We start from the raw sequence: 15,016 nt of genomic DNA on the forward strand, positions 1-15,016 counted from the left end.
ATGAGGTAAAATAAAGGGTTGATCACCATATAGAGGTTAGATCATCGAAGAAATAGGTATAGTCTCTGTTGAAAATGGGTGAATAGTCTAGGCTGACAACACGTCTAGAAGGGTCACAAAGCCGTTGAGGGAGGGTTCCCTGGAAGTTGAAGGGAAGGTGAAGAAAGCGACCCCGGAGTGACCTCATGAAAGGAATGAAATGATAGGATCCGGACGCATGGGAAGAGGATTAACCACGGACCTAAAGATTCCCCGCCCAGGTGGAGGTAGAATTTTGGGGCCTCTTGGGACGACAAGCTTAGGCGGACTAGCTGGAATGTACTTTAACTTGGGTCGACTCCGCTGTCGATCGAAAAGTGCAGGTCCAACGGTAACCCAATGGTAAACCACATCGATCACCCGGGATTTACCGCCGGAATATACCGGAGGGTAACAGTAACACAGACAGTCAGTTACTGGTCGACAGTACGCAGTACGCAGTAGGTACTATGTAGATGACCGTTTTGGTTGGTTCTAGAAGCTGACCCCTGGTATAGACCAGTGTTTCTGATTCTCGTTCTTGGGATTTCTGGGATGAGATGGTGAAACGACCGAGGACAAGGAAGCACCATGTTTTTTTTGAAACGTGGTTTGTGAGTTTTCCACGTGGAAGAGGAAAAACGAGGATGAGGAATGCTTGGTTCGTATACGTCACGTGTTCTCGATCTATGAGGAGGAGGAGGAGGAGGAGCAGTGAGCAGTGAGCAGTGAGCAGTGAGCAGTGAGCGACCAACTGCGTAATGGAAAGAGTGCTGCTCAAGAGGCAATAACACTCGATTCATCCTCAGTGCTTGCATTGCTTGCCTTGATTGCCCTGTGTACTCACTGTACTGTACGGTCTTCGGAAAATAGATTGCGGTTCGTGCCCTCTGTACGGCAGGCTGGCAGTTCACTGGCCGAACCAAGAGGGAGATCGGAATAGCGGGTGAGTCGATACGGCAAAGCCTAGTGAATAAAGTGATCCATGATCCATGATCCATGATCGGTGGACAGTCGGCCGCCGCCGCCCCGGTAGAGTTTGCCGTCAGGGGGAGATTCCCTTTTGGTCGTCTGCTCCCGCACGCTAACCGGCCCCTAAAAGAAGTAAAGGTTATCAACGGGCTTGCTGCTTAAACTGCTGAAACTGCTGAAACTGCAGGCAACAATGAGCGCCCTCCTCCCCGGTGAGACTCTGAACAATGGAAACATTAGCCCTTCGGCTTTTCCGAGCCGAGGTAGTATGAAGAGATGAGTTAGGTGTGTTGAAGACCCTCCCTTACACGAGAAAATAAATAACACAGAAAAAAAAAAAAAAAAAACATAGATCCCCAAAATATTATTGACATAGACAAAAGAGAAAACAAAAAAAAAAAATATAATCCTAAGTGCTAATACCGACACTAATGCCAAGATGCACATCAATTGGGCGCGATAATTAATTAAAGTCAACGAAAAACCTCACAGAAAGTCTCATATATTAAAGGTCATACCTAATCAATCAATTATACATCAGAAAGAAAGAAGGAGATTAAAAAAAAAAAAACCAAGTGAAAAAAGAAAGACAAAAAAAAAACATGCATCGAACCGCTCACCCCCATCATATCAAAGGATCGTCGTCGCGGTAAACACCATCTCGCCCAGGCCTCCTGCCCAAAGGATCGCGTCGATTTTCCAGCTCCACTGCCCAAAGTGCTGACCCAACCGCGGTCGACATAAGGAAGAACATGGACAAGATTGGAACTAGTTGAAGCACCAGGGCGACCGTCCCAAATCTAGGGTTGTGGTTAATTAAGTATCCGAGTCGGTGGATCCTTCCTCCGAGAGGGCGGAGTGCACCGTCCGCCCCCGAAGAGCCAGGGTGGGAAGTCACTTACGTAGTATACTGCAGCTGCCGGCGACGTATACTCTCCTTCCGCTGCTGCTTCGAGAGATCCAGCAGCTGGAAGTAGCGCCAGTGGTGGAAGGGTCCCGCCCGATAGCCCGTCAACACGAGAAACATGAGGGTGCCGCCTGGGAAGGGAATAAGGTTCAGCGGGAGCAGAACGATGAATTCCAGAATCTGCCGCAGGGAGAACGGCGCATAGACGGCGCTCTGGGTGGGTTTGCCGAGTCGCTGTACGACATCGTCGCCTTGTGGGTATAAAACCCGCGAGGCATTCACAAGGTCGCCGTGGCCTTCGCTCACGAGCACCGCGTCGAAGATGTCCACCAGCGTTTCATCAACGAAGAAGGCCTCAAACAGAATCGCCACGATCGCGGCCCCTTCTCCGAGAACGAGGACCGCGCCACTGACCCATGCGCCAGCACCCTGGAATATCGCGAGGAAAGCCACTTGCGGCAGATACGTAAACAGGAATAGCAGGACGTAGATGAAGGCAGAGAGCAGGACAATCGGAATCAGCCGAGCCCTGAACAACGGCCAAAGATATCGGTGGGAGAAGGTAAAGTAGATTCCCTGAGAAATAGTCTATGTCAGTCACTGTGCTGGAGAGAGTGGTTGCGGATAGGCAGCAGGAAAGGGAGGCAAAACAGCCCAACATACACGCAGAGGATACAGCCACGCTGCTCTACTGTGATCCCATGTTCTGTCAGCCATTCCCAATTGCTGTAGGCACAAGCCAAGTCCCGCCACAGAGAGATATGTGCGAAGTTGGGAAAAGCAATGGATCAAGGGTGGAGGAAGATGGAGGAAGTAGTTAGGCGACTGTCAACAGACCAAGTATTGCCGCTGCGGCATCATCATCATCACGCGCCAAGCAGGCCTGCCTTATCGATAAGGAAATAGATTATGGGGTATCGAATATACCTTCACCGCTTTCTCTAATCAGAAATATTTCAGTCTACCGTGGGCCTACTATGGATACTCATATAGCTCTGTTGTATAGCTCTTTAATTAAACAGATCCTAGGTTACACTCGGTCATTTGTGGTTAGTATAGCTCGAAACTCCATAGCTGTCCATTACTCGGAATCACGGATCCCAGCAATTGATTACCATTAGCATGTATAGGAACAAGAGGTTCCCTGTTAGCTGGACATGAAGAAAAAGGAAGAGACAAACGAAGATAAATGACACTAGGAAAAGGAGGCTCGCTCTATATTTGGAAGAAAGGACTTAAAAATCTGCCTTGAAACAATCCACCCAGCCCCCCCAAAAAAAGACAAACTAGAATCCTCCAACTTCAACAGTGGTAGTCACTGTTTCCTTTATCCGCTCAGTCACCGTCACCGTCTCCTTTTCGGTGGTAGTCACCGTTGCAGTTTCAGTCACTGTGAAGAAGCCAGATGGGGTTACAGGGACGATCTTGATAATATTGTCCCCTGGAGACGTGGCTGGGACGGAACCAGTCGATTCCGAGTTAGCGGTGGTGATAGAGGCACCTTCGTCTTGTGTGGGATCGTCTCCTTGTGAAATTGAGGTGATCGTTGCGGCCTCTGCTGTACTCTGGGACAGCTCTGCGTCTGAGGCGGTGGTGGGAATGGCGGTGATGACCGTCTCGATAGCCGTGGAGGTTTGCTGAGTGGTTGTGACATCGTGGATCTCTTCGGTTGATAGGTTGGGCACGGCGGTGATGGTTGCGAAGGCTGTTATGGTTTGATGAACGGTTGTTGTGATATCAGGGGTCTCGTCGGAGGCTGCAATAATAGTTTCGATAGCTGTGGAAGTTTGGGGTACTGTAGTTGTGAGGTCGGATGTTGTTTTCGGTGCGGTGGTTGGAACTGGACTTCTAATCTGGACCGTACTAGTGGGGGAAGCAGACGAAGGCGATGAGAGCTCGTTGGGCTCAGAAGATGCAGTAGTATCCGCGATCCCTACAGTGGTATGCGTCACTGCATCTACGCCAGATTCAGAGATAGTGGCTGACTCTGACGTAAGATATGAAGTCTCGTACAAGGTGGTTGACGGGTAAGGTGTGACCAGAATGACCACTACCTGCGTTCCCTCGGGCTCGGTCTCAGTTGCGGTCCCTGTGGCGGGAACCACGCCAATGAAAGGAGAGGAGTTGACTTGAATTTGTGTTTGAGAAACCCGGGTGATCTCTGAAGCATCGTTGGCAGTGCTCGTTTGTCCGGTTGTTTGTGCTTCTGAAGGGGCAGTTATTGAGTTTGCTGTTTGGGCAGCACTGCTCTTGCTGGAGATGTCTGATGTCTCGGTTGAGGGTTCTGAGTCAGGGGTAGCATAAGAAGTAGAGATGGAAGTGTTGGGTCCAGACAAGGTTTCAATGACACCAATCGATGGACCAGAGGAAGTTATGGTCTCTGCTACAACTGAGGACGAGCTCTCCGCAGAGCTTCTAGCGACAAAGGTTGACGTGGGTGTAACCGCAGGTGTAAAGGACGATTGAATGGTTGCGGGCACGGAAGACCCAATGCCAGTGGAGGCCGATGTAGAAGACTGAAAAAGCGAGCTTGAGGCGACGTCGATTGTCGGAGTCACCATGCTTGAGCTGAAAGTTTCCTGCACTGACAATGATGTGCTAGCTGTTCCGAAAAAGGATTCCATGCTCGAACTGCCCAGCTGTCCGGCTGTTGCGCTTGGGGTTGGGGTGTCTTGCACGGGTTGACTTGAGACAGACGCCGTTGGCACAATCGGACTGGAAGGAGCGCTTGATGAAAAGCCTGGTGACATGTCTGAGAGAATGACGCCTGTACTTGACAAGGCTTGCTGAAAAGCTATATGTGAGCTAGCGGTAACAACGGCACTGGCACTGGTGCTTGATGAGGTTCCTTCGGTTATAGCACTCGTGCTTGCTTGCTGGGCAATCAAGCTACTAGAGTTTGTCATATCTCCTTGACTGGTCACGCCTGCGTTGGTTGGAACAATACGAACAGTAGGAGTAGGTGTGAACGATGATTCTTGTACAGCGGCGCTTGTGCTGGGCAAAGTCTGCCGCGAAGCCACACTAGGACTAGAGGGCTCTCCTTGTGCGCGTGTACTTGCTTCAGCTGGAACTGTGCTAGCAGACACTTGTTGACTGGTTGGGGTCTGGGAAGCCACGGAGTCTTCTGGAACAGCGATGCTGGAACCCCTGGTGTCCGCCTGTGTTATTGGGCTTGATACAGCTACAGGTGTGCTAGATGCAACAGTAGAGGCAGTCATGGGTGAAGGCTCGTCGGTCAAAACGCTGGCAAGTGTCGCGCTGGAGCTGGAGGCATTTTGGACTGTGGCAGACGTAGATTGTGGTAGATTGGTAGGCGTCACCGGAATGATGGTCAAGAGGTCTTCATCCCCTTCGCCGAGGTCTCGAGACCCTAGTGAGATTGCAGCTGCAGGGGCTTCATGTGAGGCTTGTGACAATGCACCAGAAGACTCCAGGTCTCTGGGTTTGTGAAGTAAATGAGCGATCGGGCCAGCCGAGCAAGGATAGGTGAAGACATAGAAGACGATGGCAGCGTGGATTAGATGCATCTTGTCACATACAAAGCGATAGACTCGACACTTAAGCTTGATAGCATATGCAAGAGAACGAAACTGTAAAGAAGGTGGTTGTGCGACTAGAATTAACAGGGCTTGCGAATCGGGTCAGAACAACTATTTACCCATTCTGGCTTGAACGAGAGGTAATCAACAAGCAAGAAAGATTAATGAGAGACAATGGCAAGAAACACTCAAAGAGGGCAAAGGCAGCAAAGAACAGTGTTATGAGGGTGCAGACAGCCATATCTTAAGTCCAGCCATTTGGTTCGGGTCTTTGTCCAGCGGGAGATGAGACAATCAAGCCCTGAGTGGAGATGAAGTGGTTGGCTGAAGAAAGACGAGTTGCCGCGCGACAACAAAAAAAAAAGAATCCATGCACCATGCGGTGTTGCACCATCCGCCGGCTTGATTGGCAATCCAGCATTGTTGACTTTGACAGGATCTTGTCGATCATCTTGTTTTGTTGAATAAGATAGGAGTGAATCAAAAGCACAGCCACCAAAGCTCAGTATTTGACGGAAAACATGGCTGGCTTGCTTGGAAAGCCTCACATCCTACATGCGTACTATGATGACACACTACAAAAATAGACAAGACAGCCCAACTCTATGACTCAATAACAAATTGTCTCTTGCGGCTGGTAGTATTGTGATTCGCCTAGTGCCTACTGGATTTGTTGGACGCCTCTGTTCGCATTCGCAACCTAAAATTGCGACAACTCGACATCCAGAACACGGCGATTGTCCTCAATTCAACGCAACAACAAAAGAGTCACTGATTCCCTCAAAGGCAGTGATCCTACCTGTCAACGCTTTCGAGTCCCCATAGTAATGAAACCGGTAAGTCCCAGCCTGCAGCGAATTGGGATTGCCAGTGTTGTAGTAGTCGTCTTCGATTTCCCACTGAAGAGTAACTTGGCTATAGCCTAGCACTGTGCTTGTCCTGACCCAGTTGTACACAAGATTCCAGTCTGAATCTTTGCGAACCACCACCCAAGAGCCTGTGCTCGGATCCAGTCTCTCCACAGCGGCAAAAGTCGATTCCTGTCGCAAATTATTCCGCGGGTTTGCGCCCACGAATGTCACATTGACCGTGTCCCCAGGGTAGTAAGTGGCATTTTCGAGAGACGAGACAACATCCCCGAAAGCTTTCCCCACAGGGGACCCATCATATACCACACCCGTGATAAAGCTTAATGAAGTGTCTGTGTTTATCGGAGGCTCCAGGCCAGTGGACAGCGATGGGAGACTGGCTGTATTGGGTGTGTCCCCAAGATATGGTAGATATGTCAGGGTCAAGTTCACATATGCAGCCAGGGTGTTGGGGCCGTATAGAGTAGAAGCCCCCTCGTAACGTTGAACTCCATATTCCTCCTCTGTAGCTACGTAGTGCGCATAGCTATTCGACGGAGCTCCCAAAACAACAAGGGGGTTCTCGATAGAAAGCACCTCCTTCGCAGATGTCGCGATAGCTTCCTTCCAGCGCCTGCCAGACATTGTAGTCGCCTCACTGGTAGAAATGACGAGGAACAACTGCCCTACACGCAGGACTTGGATGTCCACGATGTTGGGCGTCCAAGCATACGGCTGTGTGACAGCACCAACGTCAAGTAGAATTTCCTTAGGCGCCTGACAAGCCTGCTGCGCCGCCGATGGCTGGTGGACGAATGCGCGGGCGACGTACCACAAAGGATTGGACTCTGCGGGTCCAGTGCCATTTTGAGTGAAGTCAAAATACCCCGGCCCATCAGTAGTGCCGGCGGCAAATGAGAAACCTAGTGCTGCTGAGCACGTAGTCAAAGTGCTCGAGTTGAAAGGTGACTGAAAGGTGTAGTTCGACATGTCGCGGTAGACATGGAACGAGCGGACCTCGTTGGGCACAATTTTTGTCGGGCTCGTGTCCAGCTGACTGTACAATGTCTTTGCGGCTTCATACTGACGCCGCCCGATCTCGAAACAGCTTTTTGCGCCGTTATCTTTCTCGGTAAAGTAGGGCCCCCGGCCGTGGCAGTCTACAGGTTTCCCGCCACAAGTGCTGTCCGTATACTTACATCGTTCTCCCGAACCATCTTCACACCAGGCTCCGAGGACATTCGGACTGGTATCGCCGACATTAGACTGGGAGAAGCCTGCGACGAAGCCATCCGCGAAGTTTTCATCGTCCTGGACGCTCCTCTCGAAGAGCCACGCAGCGACGCCTTTGTTATCCCCAGTGACCAATGTATTGTTTTCATACATAGACGTTCCATGGACCGGGAAGAAGGACAATACCGCTGTTGTTTTGCTGTCGGATGCTCTATCGAATCTCAGAAGTGTCAACGTCTTGTCGACATTTGCAGAATATTTCGCCTTTTCATCTGCAGGGTTAGCATCGTAGGCATAAGGGCTTCTGTTGATGTTGGCGTCTTCAAGATCAATAGAACCGAAGCTGAGAGACCCTGGCTCCAGGCTTTCATGAGCCCGCTGAATAGAGAGTAGAACACCATCCACGAGAGCTTGGTAGCTCTGCTTATCGAAGCCCTTGGTTGGGATTTGAGGAAGGAGGTAGTTCATCCATGCACCTGGGCCTGAGTGGGAATGAGTCCCGGTGAGAGCTAAGTTCTGCTCTCCATATCTGGTATACTCGCTACCTAAAGCAGCGAGGCCTTCAAGTACACCATGCCGCACAGCAGTGTCGCCCGTCAAGGCATCCAGTACGAGATAGATGAAGGTATCGCTTGTGTTCTGTGGATTCGCGACGATAAAAGCGCGGGAGTAGATCCTTTGTCGAAGGCCAGAGCCGACCTGATCCAAGCTGGCATAGCCATTGAAGATGACTTCTGCCACGGGCCTACATCGACTCCGTCAGTCGTTCTGCGTGATGAGAAGGTGGGCTGCATCGATTTTACCCCGTGATATCCGCCTTTCCAGCACCAAGTAAGAAGGTTCCATTCTCCGCCGCGGAAGACGCAGAAGTTGCCGAAGATGTTGTGGTTGCTCGCTGTTTCCATTGCAGCCGGGATTGCACCCTGACCGGCTGATTGACGTTGGAGTTGCTAATCAGCAGGAACAATTGCAGCACGACAAGTGCTGTCGCTACGCTGCTCACGAGCGCTAAGCCAAGCTTGATGTTCGCCATGGTGGTCAGTGAATCGAGTGTATTCGAGCAAGCGTCACATCCGGAAGCTTAAACCTCCTTCCTCACCAGGGAAGAGGGGTTCTTATCAGCTGCTTGCATCCAGAACAAACCGAGGCAGGGACTGTGACTGCACAAGACCGGACAATTTGGGAGGATATTGAATATGTGCGCCACAGCAGGGTTCTTTTGCAACCTCTCGCAGGGATGGACGGTGAAAGGAAAACTATTGGCGCAGCTGCAGGCGGGAAGGTAACATGAAGTGCTTCTGATCACCCCGTCGTCATCCGGGACTAAGCTCAATCAGGCACGCAAAATCCAACCCCGCGCAGCAAGACGGCGAATATGCCTTTCCAAATCTTGCCCCGGGTGCGAATAGATTGATGAAAGGGGACCAGTTCAGCTGGGTGGGTGACGAGGTGATGCGGGCGCGTTTGGTTGTTGTTTGTTCTTGTTTGTTTCAAGGGTGTAAGGTTTGTTATCACCGGGGACACGGGCAGCATTCCGTAGGGCGGGGAGAGTTCTTAGTAGGTGGAAGGGGAGGAAAGAAGCCTGAAGCCTGAGGACTCCTGCTCGAGCCGCGGTCTTCCAGGAACACCAGCCATTCTGTTGGCTCAAAGTTTTCTTGTCACGTGGACAAGGTGATGTATCAGTCAGTAACTGTAACCTAAGAGTAAGCCTGAGAAAGGTCGATTGATCTAAACAATCAGGTATTTTGTTGTATTATGCACATGCATTGCCTCAAGAGACAAGCAGCTCTTCTAACCTAGCCAATTCAAAGCAAAGAAAAGACAAGCACACGACCTTTCCTGCGCCATGCTGCCTGACAGTGAACGCCGCTGCATGATCTCTTCGAGTCTGTCCGACCAAACTCCCGGGTTCAAAGAAAACCGAAGCAATGAACTTGACTTGTGAACATTAATCACAAAAGCCATGATAAGAGAGCATCCAGAAAAGAAACATTCATGACATAGATCATCCAGCAATGCACTAGAAAGATATGCTGGGCATAAACAACTGGTAATTCCCAGATGAATGAGGAACCATCAGTGGTTCTGGAAAACCACAAGTCCTACTCACAAATGAGAGTTCAAGCAATCAATCATAAAAGTCATCCAACCATCTATCCATTTGACATGATAGATCAGAACAGAGCTAGCACAGTAGGCAGAGGGATAAGAACAGGAAAGCAAAGCCGCTGGGTGTGTACAGCATGATGTTCCCAGAAGTACTCACAGAAAAGAAGCTATAAAATAAAAAGAAAATCCCTGGAAAGCAAGCATGGGCAAGAGGAATCCGGGGTTCGAAGCCTATTCCATCCACACACATAGAAGCATGTACAAAATAAGAAGATATTAAATCACAACTCCAGTTCCATGCATCATGCCATTATCACATGTCGAAATTATCATCAACGTTGAAGATCCCAGGCTCGCCGCCTTCACCAGTTCTCTGAACGCCACTCATGCGGTGATCCATGTGGTTGCTTGACACCTGTTGGGCTCGAGGCCACGTCTCGGTATCCTCAACCATGTGGTCGCCAGTGTCGTTCTTGAAGTGGTGGTCGATCGAGCTTTCGTTCACAAAGGTAAAGCCCTTGAAATTGGCCTGCAGACCGGGAGACAGCGGTGTCCCCGCAGGCATGAGCCCGTTGGCAAGTGCGGCTGCGCGGTCGTTCAAAGAGTTGTTGTTCTCTAGGGCATTGGTAAATTCGGGGTCGAAATTGGAAGTGTCCGTATCGGACTTGAGGACAGGCTTGAAAGGAGGGATCACCTCCTTGCGACCCAGTGCCTCCCAGTCAACATCGTCAAAGAAAGGATGGGCCATGAGCTCCTTCGCGTCGCCCTTAGCGCCAAGACGGTGCTTGGGGTTCCGGTTGAGCAAGCCCTTCACAAAGTTTCTTCCCTCCGTGCTCAGAGCATCACGAGGGAAACGGACCTTGCCGAAGGCGATGTTCTTGTACATCTGCTGGGTGTCTTCGGCATAGAAAGGACTCCAGCCGCAGCACATTTCAAAAACAAGGACTCCAAGAGACCAGAAATCGACCATCTTGGTATAACCTTGTTCATCAAGCAATACCTCCGGAGCGAGATATTCCGTCGTTCCGCAAAAAGTATTTGTGGTATCATTTTGGGTGAGGTTGGCCTTGGAAAGGCCGAAATCACAGAGGGCAATATGACCATTGGCGTCGAGGAGAATGTTCTCCGGTTTAAGATCACGATACACGATGTCGTGGTCGTGTAAATGCTGTAGGGCCAAGATCAACTCGGCAATGTAAAACTTGGCACGCGCCTCCTGGAATCGTCCTTCCTTCTGGAGGTGCCAGAATAGCTCGCCGCCAGACATATAGTCCGTGACCAAGTAAAGGTCGGTGGGTGTTTGGAAGGAGAACTTCAGCCCGACGATAAAGGGAGAAGCGGCCATAGCTGTTCGAACCAGAATGTTGCGCTCACCCAAGGTATGCGCAACCTCCTTCTTCTGGATGATGACCTTCTTCGAAAGAACCTTCATAGCGTAGATACGCCTTGTGTCCTTCTTCTTCACTTGATACACCTGGCCAAATGTTCCCTTTCCGATAAGCTTGAGGATCTCAAAATCGTTCGGTCCCACCTGCTTTCTCTCTGTCTTCTCAAAATGCATCTCCAGGTGAATCTCTCCGGATACCTGAGAGTCACCCGCCGCACGGGAAGCCAAAGGAAACCACCCTTCCAGGCGGCTATTGTCTTCCATCAGATTGATACATAGTCGCACGTGACCAAGAAAATCTTCATGGTTGTTGCGATCATAGACGGACACATCAATTTCCGACTCGTCCCCGAAAACGTCGCTGTTCAGTATTAGCGACTGTTGGGAACTTGGACATAAAGAGCCATATGACGTCAAACACGGAATGAACTTACAAAGTTGCTTCATGATTCCAATGAGGATCAGTCACGGGAGCCCGTCCACCCCTCATGTCGGGACCGTCCAGCGCGCTGTTGTTGCTACTCTGTCGACTTTTCATCGGGATCGCCATCGGCCGTCCGGCTTCGGGTTCCGCACTCTCCTGTTCCTTTTGCTGCCGTTCCAGCGAAGCGTCTTCTTCCTCTTGGGCACTCTTCGAAATCGCTTCGTTCCATTCAAAAACACACACAACATAGGGATCGAATCCAGGTCGCAGTCCCCTGGCCTCAGAAATCTTGACAAACAACTTGCCCTTCAGTGGGGCCACGGGCGGGCCGTTGGATGGCGACGGGGTATCTCTCTCGGGGGGGAAGGCCTCGTTGAGTTTCCCGGCAAGCTCGTCGGTTGAGCTTGTTTCATCGCCGGACTGGGGAGGTACGGGAATGGATGTTGGAGAAGACGATGCGACCGGCTTCTTGTCCGATTGCGATCCTTCGTTGGACATGGCCCTGGGAGTGAGTGGGGGTGTGTTCTTAAAGCGCACAAGATCCGACACGGTTCCAGTTAGCTTCGCCAGATTCTCAGAAGTTATAGAGACAGGTGGTTTTTCGTGTTCGAGTAGGGGGGCATCCGCCAAACATAGGGCATCTGACATGTAAGGAGGAAGAGAAGGGTTGGAGAAGTGTGTGGCAAGGACAGGGTCGTCAGAGACGCTGGAGACTGGCAGGGAGGTATGACGACGGGCTGGAGATTCAGAAGAAGACATGCTCCCGGCAGGCGAGAGATAATTCTTCAACGTAGTGAAAATAGAACTCATGCCTCTGTCCGAGGTAAAAGAACCAGATCCATTCTCATCCGACTCTTTCTGCAGAAGGGAACAAGCGGAGTGGTACGGGGGTGTAGGTAGGTTCGTGGGGGGTAATGTCTCTGGTACTATGATATTCGTCTCAAGATTCTGATCCGGCGAAGCGACAGATAACTTGGTTTCCATAACCTCCGGGCGCTCCATCAAGACAAAGGAGTCCGAGGGTGAGGAATTGTGACCATGAATTTGAGAATCGCGACCTCCTCCAGCAGACATATCCGACTGGAAAGAATACGCAGAAGCACGAGTCTCAGAAGAAGAACACCGGGTGTTGGGGCGACGAGTGTTATTATTTGAGGGAGAACCAACCTGGAAGTAACTGGAACTTAGGGAGGGCAGACGCTTATCTGCTAGATCGGGCTGTGGAGTCGAAATTCCGGTTGGCGTCGGACTGTTTGAACCGATCGAATCTTGGCTGTCTTCCTCTTGCACACCGCTGCTGTTGAACTAGTTAGCCACCGCAGATTAAAATGAAGATCTGTTAAATCGGACGCGACACGGAAAGCAGTAGAGTCGCAAAGCGCCTCGAACAAAACGACTACATGACAAGAGATCGAATAGATGGCTTTGGGGGAAGAAAACTTCAGGGCGGTGCAGATGTGAGCCAAGACGATAAGGATACAAGACTTGGCGTCATTGGCCTATCGTCGTTGACTCATAATGCATGCAATATCACCCGGAACATAAGTGACATGTAAGGAATTGAGTAGCATGAGGACATTCAGGTTCGGAGTGTAAAGGCCGAACCTTGGTAATCCACGGCGCGAAATCGCGACCAACTGGTGGCGGATGAAGTATCCATAGTAGCAGACTCACCTCCGGGGTATGGGCTGCTTCAACATCTCCGCATCTCCACGCGATTGGGTTGCACTCTGAGCAGCAGCCATGATTATGTTCCCATCCGACAACCAAATCCTCCGCCTAGCGCACCGTAATGGAAGATCGTCGGTCTAGACGTTGCGACGCGAGGGATGACGTAGTGGAGCGTGAGGTGAGTCGAGGCCGACTAGCGAGCGAAAAATCTCTCCTCCGGAAAATGTAGGAAAAGAGATCTTAGCTAGAAAACGTTTGTCGGGGAGAATGGTGTTGGGTGAGTATAGCCCAGGGGAATTTGCGGGATGTTGGATCCGATCGGGTTCGGATGACAAGGCGACTTGAGAAGGATGGGGAGGGGTAGAAGATTAGAGAAGGCGGGATTAAATGACCTGTTGGGTGGTAGGAAGGTGTTAAAAGCAGAAGAGCCAGAAGTGGATCCGAGCGAGAGAAAATGTTGAAAGAGGCGGAGGCGGATGAAGTCAGGCGCAGATTAGGGGGGAATTGAAGTGGAATTGCAGTTATTGGAGGGGGTGGAATAAAAGGGAAGGGAACTGGGTAGGGTAGGGTAGAAGGCTAAGACTAGGTACGGTAGGGGAAGAGGGGGGGCGAATAATAATGCCACAGGGCACGAAAAAAGAGAGAGAGAAAGAAGAACGAAGAAGTGGTTTTTTTCTTCTTCTTCTTCTTCTTCTTTTTGGCCCAGAAAGGAACCCAATGAGTACGTCCCCTTTTTTTTCCCTCCTGGTTCTCGTTCTCTCTCTCTCAGCTTGGGGGCGAGCTGAGGAAACCCGAAGACAAGAGACAAGACACGAGGATGAAATGAATCATTGGAACTTACAATTACTGCCCGTCGTCAATGTGGGTTGCAGATGGAGCCTTAGCGTCAATCAGATCCAGATGGACAAATGGCGGGCGGACACCGGCGGATAGCGGGTTCGGTTGGTGCAGTGAGTGGGATTGATTCAGGTAAGGTAAAAAGTAGGTAATTGATGGATAGATGAATCGTGAGTCGGTTGCTCGTCTGATCGATTTATATAACCCTGTCAAAGATACGAACACATCAAATGTTAGAAAGAGAGAGAGAGATCTTTCATGGTTCACACCCGTCAAGAATCTGGCAAATGTGGAAGTCGATAAGTCTGGAAGCAAAGGGTGGTGGCGGCGTTCATGCAGTTCCCTCCCCCCCCATCCCAAAAAAAAAGAGAGAGGGAAAAACAAAATAAGAACCACCGCCAGTCATAGACTCAAGGTGCCGCTGAAGCCGCTGAATGTATCGGGAGACTTGCAGGGAAACCAAAGGGGAACCCCAAAAATGCGGACAAAAAAAGCAATAGAAACAAGGTTAAAGATCATTGAAGGCATGGGCTGGATTACGGGGAAATCGAACCAATGGTGAGGGGAAACCACGAACCAGGTGAATCTCACACTTGAAGATAGAAGAAGTAACAGTCATGCGATGGTCGAAGAGTAGGTAATATACCGCACTCAATGACGAGTGCAAGCAGACACTTGTGGTGATGCTGGGGTATACAGTAAGGCCAAGCGGGAATTTGCTACAATCAAGACAACAAGAAACCATGCATGAACGATAAGAAGGGAAAGAGAAGTCTGAGACAATTGATTAGAGGTGGGCAAGAATGCTGTATAAATGTTGTTGTAGGTTTGTTGGCTTGTAAGACAGCTTATAGTCCAGGGGCTGTTGAACGGCAATGAAACACAATTCTTGCACCTACCTTAGTGCGGAGTTGCCTCAAGCAGAAGATAAGTTGATGATGGAGGTAAATGCCACCTCTGGGGGACTCAGGAACAAATCACAAACAAGCAAGGCAAGAGGCCTCGCGCGGAGTGGAGATGGCGGTGGTTTGGACAAATGGAGAAATAGAATCGGGGGTTTGGGTTGGA

General features: G+C 50.4%; 3 protein-coding genes across 3 annotated transcripts; all 3 read right to left on the minus strand.

Annotated features, from left to right (window-relative positions):
- Positions 1–1,724: 1,724 nt before the first annotated feature.
- On the minus strand, positions 1,725–2,705 carry BO82DRAFT_354009 (uncharacterized protein). Its single transcript, XM_025635107.1, has 2 exons — positions 2,561–2,705; positions 1,725–2,473 (listed from the first exon to the last, which is right to left on the minus strand). Exons 1-2 carry the CDS (start codon positions 2,612–2,614, stop codon positions 1,889–1,891), a joined length of 639 nt encoding a protein of 212 aa, XP_025492349.1. The 5' UTR covers positions 2,615–2,705; the 3' UTR covers positions 1,725–1,888.
- Positions 2,706–6,036: 3,331 nt separating this feature from the next.
- Positions 6,037–8,701, minus strand: BO82DRAFT_68614 (neutral/alkaline ceramidase). Its single transcript, XM_025641466.1, has 2 exons — positions 8,324–8,701; positions 6,037–8,265 (listed from the first exon to the last, which is right to left on the minus strand). The coding sequence occupies exons 1-2, from the start codon at positions 8,551–8,553 to the stop codon at positions 6,183–6,185; spliced, it is 2,313 nt and encodes a 770-aa protein (XP_025492350.1). The 5' UTR covers positions 8,554–8,701; the 3' UTR covers positions 6,037–6,182.
- Positions 8,702–9,942: 1,241 nt separating this feature from the next.
- Positions 9,943–13,185, minus strand: schA (serine/threonine protein kinase SCH9; the record flags this gene model as incomplete). Its single annotated transcript, XM_025631373.1, has 3 exons — positions 9,943–11,377; positions 11,451–12,737; positions 13,115–13,185. The coding sequence occupies 3 exons, from the start codon at positions 13,183–13,185 to the stop codon at positions 9,943–9,945; spliced, it is 2,793 nt and encodes a 930-aa protein (XP_025492351.1).
- Between the last annotated feature and the right edge of the window lie 1,831 nt (positions 13,186–15,016).

The sequence above is a fragment of the Aspergillus uvarum genome, assembly GCF_003184745.1.
Source record: "Aspergillus uvarum CBS 121591 unplaced genomic scaffold BO82scaffold_24, whole genome shotgun sequence".
Classification (NCBI taxonomy): domain Eukaryota; kingdom Fungi; phylum Ascomycota; class Eurotiomycetes; order Eurotiales; family Aspergillaceae; genus Aspergillus; species Aspergillus uvarum.

What these genes read in the sequence shown, in the direction of transcription:
- BO82DRAFT_354009 (XM_025635107.1), bottom strand. Translation starts at nt 2,614, where the DNA reads ATGGCTGACAGAACATGGGATCACAGTAGAGCAGCGTGGCTGTATCCT. An exon ending in CGTGGCTGTATCCTCTGCGT is followed by an intron (nt 2,474 to 2,560) that starts GTATGTTGGGCT and finishes ACTATTTCTCAG; the next exon opens with GGAATCTACTTTACCTTCTC.
- BO82DRAFT_68614 (XM_025641466.1), bottom strand. Translation starts at nt 8,553, where the DNA reads ATGGCGAACATCAAGCTTGGCTTAGCGCTCGTGAGCAGCGTAGCGACA. An exon ending in GGAAAGGCGGATATCACGGG is followed by an intron (nt 8,266 to 8,323) that starts GTAAAATCGATG and finishes GAGTCGATGTAG; the next exon opens with GCCCGTGGCAGAAGTCATCT.